This window comes from Gekko japonicus, unplaced genomic scaffold (assembly GCF_001447785.1).
Source record: "Gekko japonicus isolate JY-2015 unplaced genomic scaffold, Gekko_japonicus_V1.1 scaffold65, whole genome shotgun sequence".
Taxonomy (NCBI): Eukaryota; Metazoa; Chordata; class Lepidosauria; order Squamata; family Gekkonidae; genus Gekko; species Gekko japonicus.
In genome coordinates, this window is record NW_015165832.1 from 1734206 (window position 1) to 1743063 (window position 8858).

Consider the following 8858-nt stretch of genomic DNA (forward strand, 5'->3'; position numbering starts at 1 on the left):
ATATGCCTCCTTGAGAGTCCCTCCGCTTGTATATATTAATTAGTTTAGTATTAATCCACTTTATTTTACAAGTATTTGCTCATACAATAAAAAGTTAACACTACAATAAGCAGCAAAAATACTTAAATATAAATTTTCCTGAGGAAAGAGGCTTTTTCTACCAAAACTATGTTCTGAAGAAGATAAATTTAATAAAACCTTTTAATTATATTTGGTTGCAGTGCAGAAGCTCAGAGACATGTCATTCCATATTCTATTATGGTTAGTACTCCTTGTCTAATGTCCAACATGAAATTTAGTAAACAAGCAGTAAACTTACTCCCATATTCATTATTTTGCTTTGGACGAACATTTCATGGTACCTCCCAAATGATGTTCTTTGTCTATATGGAAATGTTTAGTTTTTTAAAAATATTCTTATCATTAATGCCCACCAATAGAATCATTTTCCTTCTTTCCCACTTTGTATAATCCTTAACTACTACTTCACTCTCTTAGACTAACTTCAGGAAACACAACTGTCTATGTACATGTCTATGTAAGACAATTCTCAAAGAACAGCACAGGGCCATTGCAATAGAATCAAAGTATAAACAAGATACTACTACAAATGTATTCTAAAATCATATGGTGCAAAGAAACAGTACATGTTGTACCCTGTTTACTATGTCTTTAGTGATAATGGATGTTAACTGAAACAAAGGAGCACCTTAAAATTGTAGCCTGTAATTTTTTTTCAAGGTATAACAGAGGAAGAACGGCAATTTTTGGCTCCTCCCATGCTAAAATTTACTAGAAGTCTATCTATGCCAGACACCTCTGAAGATATTCCTCCACCACCACAGTCTTTACCTCCATCACCACCACCTCCTTCTCCCTCGCTTTACAACTCCCCCAAATCTCCAATGTCTAGAATCTATGGAACAATAAAGCCTGCATTTAATCAGAATTCAGGTTCAAAGATAGCTATTTTGGGTAGATCTGAAAATATGGGAACAGTAATAAGGGACAAAGGGATATATTACCGAAGAGAGCTGGACCGTTATTCTCTAGATTCTGAGGACTTATATAGCAGAAATGCCGCAACTCAGGCAAGCTTCAGAAACAAGAGAGGTCAGATGCCAGAAAACCCATACTCTGAAGTTGGAAAAATAGCAAGCAAAGCAATGTATGTCCCAGCCAAACCAGCAAGACGGAAGGGAATGCTAGTAAAACAATCTAATGTTGAGGATAGTCCAGAAAAAACTTGTTCTATTCCAATTCCAACCATCATCGTTAAAGAGCCATCTACCAGTAGTAGTGGGAAAAGTAGCCAAGGGAGCAGCATGGAAATTGACCCACAGTCTTCAGAACAACCAGGACAGCTCAGACCTGACGATAACGTGGCTGGCAGTAGTCCATTTGCAGCAGCTATTGCTGGGGCAGTAAGGGACAGGGAGAAAAGATTAGAAGCCAGGCGTAACTCTCCAGCTTTCCTTTCCACGGACCTTGGAGATGAAGATATTGGGTTAACACCTCCAACACCACGTATGAGACAATCTAAGTTTACTGAAGAGGGAATGCTTGGTAATGAAGACAACTTTAGGCAACTTGTATCACCGTCTCCCATCCCAGCACCGAGAGAGTCCGAAAATAATTTTAATAGTAATGAATTGAATAATCAAAGTGATGCAAGGACACCAAATTCTTCGGCCCCAACAACAGTGTGTTCAGAAAACAATGCACTAGCAACCCAGAATGCTGGTGTGTCCAGTTTGGATAACTATGTTCATCCACTTACAGGAAAATTACTGGATCCAAATTCACCTTTAGCCCTTGCCCTTTCTGCCAGAGATAGAGCCATGAAGGAACAAACCCAACAAATTCCAGGGAAAGGAGAATCTGGTAAAGCAGACCTTAACAAACCCCTTTATATAGATACAAAGATGCGGTCCAACATTGAAACCACATTTCCAGTGACAGCTACAATTGCTAGGCAAAATACACGTGGTCCACTAAGGAGGCAGGAAACAGAAAACAAATATGAGACAGATATGGTTAAGGAGAAGAGGCCTGAAGAAAAGAAGAATATGCTGATAAATATTGTTGATACCTCACAACAGAAGTCAGCTGGCTTGCTCATGGTTCATACAGTAGACACAGCACAACCCAATGATACCCCTGAAAGTGAAGAGGAAAGAGTTGAGATAGATGTGAATACTGAACAGCCTCTACCAGTTGCACAGCCAAGTACAGATACAGCAGAAAGTGGACTAGATGATGCTGGCATGCCAGAACCACCTGCATCTCCCTGTAAAACTATTGTAGCAGTTGGCTCTGTAGAGGATCCTATCATTTTGCCATTTCGTATCCCTCCACCTCCTTTAGCATCTGTTGATCTCGATGAAGATTTTATCTTTACTGAGCCGTTACCACCTCCTTTGGAATTTGCTAACAGTTTTGATATCCCTGACGACCGTTCAGCTCCAGGTTCTGCACTAACAGACTTGCTCAAACAGCGAAAGAATGGAACTCCATCTGCTTCATTTAACCCACCTCAATCCTCAAATTCAATAGACAGTAAGAAACCGATGGGTCTTTCAAACTGCTTGCCTGCCTCATTTTTACCCCCCCCTGAAAATTTTGATAATGTCACCGACTCTGGGATTGAAGAGGTGGACAGTCGAAGCAGTAGTGATCATCACCTAGAGACAACCAGCACTATCTCAACTGTGTCCAGCATCTCTACCTTGTCCTCTGAAGGTGGCGAGAACTTGGATACTTGTACAGTCTATGCAGATGGGCAAACATTTCTGGTGGACAAACCCCCAGTACCTCCTAAGCCAAAAATGAAGCCCATAATCAACAAAAGCAATGCACTTTACAAGGATGCGCTAATTGAAGAAACTGTAGATAGTTTTGTTATTCCTCCACCTGCTCCACCCCCACCTCCTATCAGCGCACAACCCAACATGGCTAAAATTGTACAGCAAAGGACCTCTAAGCTATGGGGTGATATAACAGAAGTTAAAAGCCCAGTTCTCTCAGGCCCAAAGGCTAATGTCATTAGTGAATTGAATTCAATACTCCAGCAAATGAACAGAGACAAATCCTCAAAGCCAGGGGAAGGACTGGAGTCACCTACTGGAACAAAACCTGCAAGTCTTAGTACAAGGTAAATGCAGTAAACATTTTCTAAAGAGTTTATACTACCTTTAAGTTTCAATTTATTTACCATTTATTAAGTATCGACTACAATAAATATATTAAATGTCTACTACATTTCCGCCAAAAAAAAAGCATGGCCCTAATGTTACAGTATTAATATTTTTATATTGTTACAAAACTACTGAAGCTAAATGCATAATGCATAAGTTAACTTTTGTTCCTTCATTTTTCTGTTTATTAAAACATTTTTGATTTATAGAGTAGAAGCCAAAATCCAAAGGCTGTCCGTGGTGCGCCATGCAGGTATCAGGACTTTCCCCATTCCTGTTGTATTCTATGTATGGGGCTCTTTGGATCCCAGCCAAAATAACTTTGGTTTGTTCTGAAATATTTGCTGCAGTTTTCCTTGTTTGAAATATCACATCTTTAATTTTGTTTGTATCTGAAAAATAAGGGATGCACAAATTAACCACAGCCTGTATATCCAGTTCAGGTAGTCCAGTAGAGTCAGCAATATACATATATAATTTGGGGGTTAGAGTTGTTTGGTTTGAATTGTTTGGAAAAGAGAATCAATGGAATCTACCTTTTAACCTTTCCTGGACTGATCAGAGGCCAATGAAAATGGGGTACTTGCCAAAACGCTTTCTTCTGTACGATTATTAAAGATAATCATCCTCATTATCACACAAACACGTCCTGGCTAATGCATCACTCCTCTAAAAATTGTCTGGGTAAATGGAACAAGGATGGAAGAGCAGCTTCTTTCTGTGCAAGGTGGAGTAGATGGGAGTGTGCTCTGTCTTCAATTAATGTGCCCTGCAGAAAATATCTCTAAAAGACTACCTTTTCTATGCTTATTGGAATCCTGAGGAAACTTCTTGTGCCTCTGTACTGGGTTATTACCAGGCTGATGATGGCAGGTGACAAAACTTCAATATTAAGATGGTAGCAACTCAGGACAGAGGAACATTACTGTTCTGTATGAAAGCAAAAAACCCCAACTCTCAGATTATCAGGGACAATCGCTCAGCCCTATCCAATTTAGTTGTTTGCTGAATAGTGACTTTCCTGTGAGACAGGAATGATCCAAGAGCACCTCAGCTCTACAACACATCTTTAAGTCATCTTTAATTCTTTGGCTCTTCTCCCTCAAAACAAGGGTAGGCCACACATATGGGGCACTGAAGTCTACAATTGTGATTTAATCCAATCTCCCATGAAAAAGAAATAAATATCCTCCATTTCCTACCTCAGCAGCCACATCAGGAAGCTGCTGGGGAAGGGGGGACGCCAGAGAACATCAATATCAGAAAACTCTATTGTGATTCTCATTGCTTCAGTGGAGGAAGAAGACTTGCACACACTAAGTTTGTGTGCATGCATATCCTATTCTGGGTCTTGAACAGGCTTCTGGATCAGGATGATTAAATAATCATTGTAGCCTAGCTAGCTGTCTGGTTCTTCTAAAGATGCCAGTAGTTTGCTGTTTTTTTTGTGTGTCCTTTAGGAGTGTTTACAGCTTGTAATATTACAAAGAACTGGTAATATGTAGTCAGGTGACTAAATGTCTGGCTTTAAGAAAGGTAAGGCAACAGTCCTAACACTGCTATTTAGTGAGATTTATAGATATACTAGAAATAAGGCTGGTTGTGGAAATAAATACAACAAGATCTAGAAAGAGGCTCTGGGTGGTAGCCCTGGCCTTGGGCACTCAGCATCTATTTGCTGTGGCGACCTCAGCAGGGTATAATGACACAGGGCTTACTGTTTTCTTCAGGGAAACTGATCTCTACTGAAGAGCAGTTTTAATTCTGGGTGATCTCCAGCCCTCACCTGGAGATTGGCAACAATGGTTCCTAAGGAGGAACTGGCTGGCTTGGAGGGTGGCATCTATGGCATTGTACCTGTCTGAGGTCCCATCCCTCCTTAAACCCCGCCCTCTCCAGGCTCCACCTCTAAAATCTCCAGGAATTTCCCAGCTTGGAGGTGGCAACATTATCTCCTTCCCAGCCAACCATCAACATACCATTATCTGCCCCTCTAACTTCAACTTTCCATCTCCTCTCCCCTCCCTGCAGCCTCTACCTAGAAAAGTATAGTCTTTCTTTATAGTGGGGACCCAAGCTGGAGGGAAGCAACCTCAGTAGGGTATAATGACACAGAGTTCACCCTGCAAAGAAGCCATTTTCTCCAAGGGAGCTGATCTCTGCCATCTGAAGAGCAATTTTAATTCTGAGTGATCTCCAGCCCTCACCTCGAGATTAGTAACAATGGTTCCCCAGGAGGAAATGGCTGGTTTGGAGGGTGGGGTCTATGGCATTGTACCTGTCTGAGGTACCACCTCTCATCAAACCCCACCCTCTAAGGCTTTCCATTCCCCCCCTGCAGCCTCTACCTAGGAAAAGTACAGTTTTTCTCCACACTGGGGACCAAAGCAGCTTACATCATTCTCCTTTCCTCTTTTTGATCTCCACAACAACCCTGTGTGGTAGGTTAGGCTGAAAGTCTGTCACTGGTCCAAAATCACCCACTCAGCTTCCACAGCAAGAACCTGGGTCTGGTAGACCCTGCTCTGAAGCACTAACTGCTATGCCACACTGCCTCTCCTAGAGGGGCTGCTCCTGGTGAACAGGAGTGAGCAGCCATGCCTAGTTATGTCATGGCAGTCAGGTGTCATCAAGTCCCGCAAAGGGTGCTGCCAGGCCTAGGGTAGCCAACCTCCAAGTGGAGTCTGAAGATTGCCTGGTATCACAACTGAACTCCAGACAACAGATCTCTCTCCCCCTGGAGAAAATAACTGCTTTGGAGGGTGGACTCTATGGCATTCTATTCAGCTGAGGCCTCTCCCCTCCCCAAAATCTATCTTCCGTAGACTCCACCACAAAATATCCAGGAATTTCCCAACCTGGAGCTGGCAACCCTAGTCAGGACTGGCCCCAGTGAGTTCCACACAAAGGCCAAAGTAGGCCTGGAAAGGGCCTCTGGCCCCTGCCTTTTTACTGATAGAACCAAGCTTGGTTGCCTAGCAACAGCCACTGAAAGGGAAGTGAGCCCCACAGCAGGAGAAGAGAATGGTTTGACAGCCGGTGGCTCACCTCAGTAGCCAGCCAGCTGCAGAGAAACCATGCAGGAGAAGTGTATTTGTCAGGAGAGACAGCCATTTTGGCAGTTTATTCTGACAGGAAAGTGGCCAAGCTGGCAGTGGGCAGGGGAGGGGGTTATGCTGAAAGTCCTTTGTTTTTTACTGACAGAAGCAGGCTTGGTTGCCTACCAACAGCCACTGAGGAGACAGTCACAGTTAGTCCCACACAGGAGCCAAGAGAAGTGTCTTCCTTAGGAGAGAGTCTGGCTTTCCAGGACCCGCAGCTCATTTCCTCTAGGCTAGACCCTCCCTGGCGCTGCCTCTGCTGCTGAAGGAAGGTGGGGGAGCCTTTGAAAGGCGCTGGGCAGCTTTCTCTGTGGTGCAGCCCGCTGAGATATCACCCTGACGAAGCGCCGGCCTTGTGGCTGAGGGAGAGGGGCCGCGAGGGGCAGCAAAGGCGAGTGCTTCCCCTGCTTGCCATCTCGCTAGGTCTGCCTCCTTCTTCCCCGTGGAGGGGTTGCTGCTCTCTTGGCGGAGCGTCCATCCCCTTCGCCGGCTCCCTCCAGACTGAGGGCGAGACGCTGGCTGCCGCCTCTGTGGGCGGGGCCAAGGCAACGCAGCGAGGGAATGCAGCCAGGGGAGTGGCAGCTGAGGGAGCCAAAGGCTGTGGGAGCGTGTGGAACATTGAGGAAAGTGGGACACGAAAACTTTTATATATAAGGAGAGAGATATATAGGATACCTTATCTTCCTACATGATGAATCCCATGATAGAGATTTACAGTCTGTAGTAATTTGTAGTTTGTTGTAGATGAAGTTAACAAGTTATAGTTGCTTAGTAAAGTATGTGTGTATCACACACATATACATTCAGATGTATATTTCATATGAAATTAACGTTATTTCTCCCTGTATAGGACACTTATTTAAAATTGTCTCTGTTCAGTTAACAGTTGCAGCATCAATTGTAAACTGAATTTGAATTTCAGGATATTTTACAGTGAATCTGCCGTATCATTTTATAGTGCCAATTAATCCGTCTTTTATCAGCTATTCTTAATGGGACATAAGAATCATGACATAGTTAAAAATATGTGAATTAATAAAAAAGAGATTAAAGATTTGTTTTGAAATGCTATGACATTCCCCATCAGCTTGTCAGTTTTACTTGCATTTCCTGATTGTACAATACAGTCAGACTCATTCCAATACAGAACTCACACAAAAAACCTTTTTCCCCTGCACTGCTGGAGTGCCACATAAAAATTTTGTTAAAATGCAGTCTTTTCCTGTTGCTAATATTTTTTTGTTTTTTGCACTGCCTTTATAGTATAGATTTCACAGCAGTATATATTTTATTTATTTATTTATTTTATTGATTTTTATCCCACCCTTCCGGCCTAGGGAAGAAAAAGTTCACTGGCAAAAAAAACCCCAAATTTTGTACATAGTGGATATAATGCCAGTTTTATGTTTTAGAATTTTTAGAATTTTCCCCCCAGTCCAGTGATATCTTACGGGTAAAGGGGATATGATGTACAAAAATTCTTCCCTGCTGACAAAGGCTACTGCATGATGTCGAAGGGGGACTTTCATAGACCTTGTGGTTCCCCTCCCACAACCCTTCCTACTGGCCTTTCCCACAACTTCTTGTACCACTTTGTCACACCCACCTACTGTCATAGTCAACAAATTTCCCTCTTTTTGTGACCTTCTTTTGCTAAGCTGAGCCTGGCAACTGGTGGGAGGGATGGGGGCAGGGACATGGTTGAGGAGCAGCAGCGCGAATGTGATCACTTCCAGGTTTTCCCTGAAGTGTCATTCCCCCACTTGTATAACCTCTGGATTCCCAAGGGCCAGGTTCAAAGTATAGAGTAATGTTCATAAACCCAAAATGTAAATCAATTTTTGTTTAAATACAACAGAAAGCAACTGCAGAAACCATTCCCAAATATATCAACGCTGGTTCAGTAACCATTGTCCCAGAGCAGAGTCCTACTCACAATTCACTTTGTAGAAGGCAGAGACAACACCGTATGTTCTTCCTGCTGCTAAGTCTGGAGCAGAGTCCCAGATGTCAAGAAGGCCTGCTTGCAACAGCAGGACGTCTTCCTGTGAAGATGCTGGATGAGTCTTCAAGCTAGCTCGTTGCCCTAGGACAGGGGTGGCTAAACTTGCTTAACATAAGAACCACATAGAACAAATGTCAGATGTTCGAGAGCCACAAGAGATGAACAAATATTACACATGTTTTTACTGGAAAATATGCAGATTTGCTTTATATTAACATTAAATGAGATTGCCAAAAATAAAAACAAAAGACCTAAAAACAGATGTTGATAATTATTTTTTTGTCCAATGATATTTATTTGTTTGCTAATGATATTTAGTTGCCAGAGGGGGGGGGTGGAAAGAAAGAGAGGGGGGAAGGAAAGAAAGAAAGAAAGCAAATAAATGGGGAGGGAAGAAGGGAGAGGTGGAAAGAATGCGGCTTTAACTTTAAATGTGTTCTCCAACCCCCCACACCCCCACACCAGCTGGCTTGGCTCGGAGAAGGGATTTAAAGAGACATGCCTTCTCCAAGCCAGTCGGGGGGGGGGGACTTTGGAAAGTATTTTAAGTTGAAG

General features: G+C 42.9%; 1 protein-coding gene across 1 annotated transcript in view; it reads left to right on the top strand.

The window, feature by feature from the left end:
- SHANK2 (SH3 and multiple ankyrin repeat domains 2) overlaps nt 1–8858 on the top strand; it is a 512140-nt gene that overhangs the window by 471868 nt on the left and 31414 nt on the right. The window contains exon 20 of the mRNA XM_015410855.1: nt 742–3154. Within this exon, the coding sequence (XP_015266341.1) occupies nt 742–3154 (2413 nt within the window). The remainder of the gene's footprint in view (nt 1–741; nt 3155–8858) is intronic.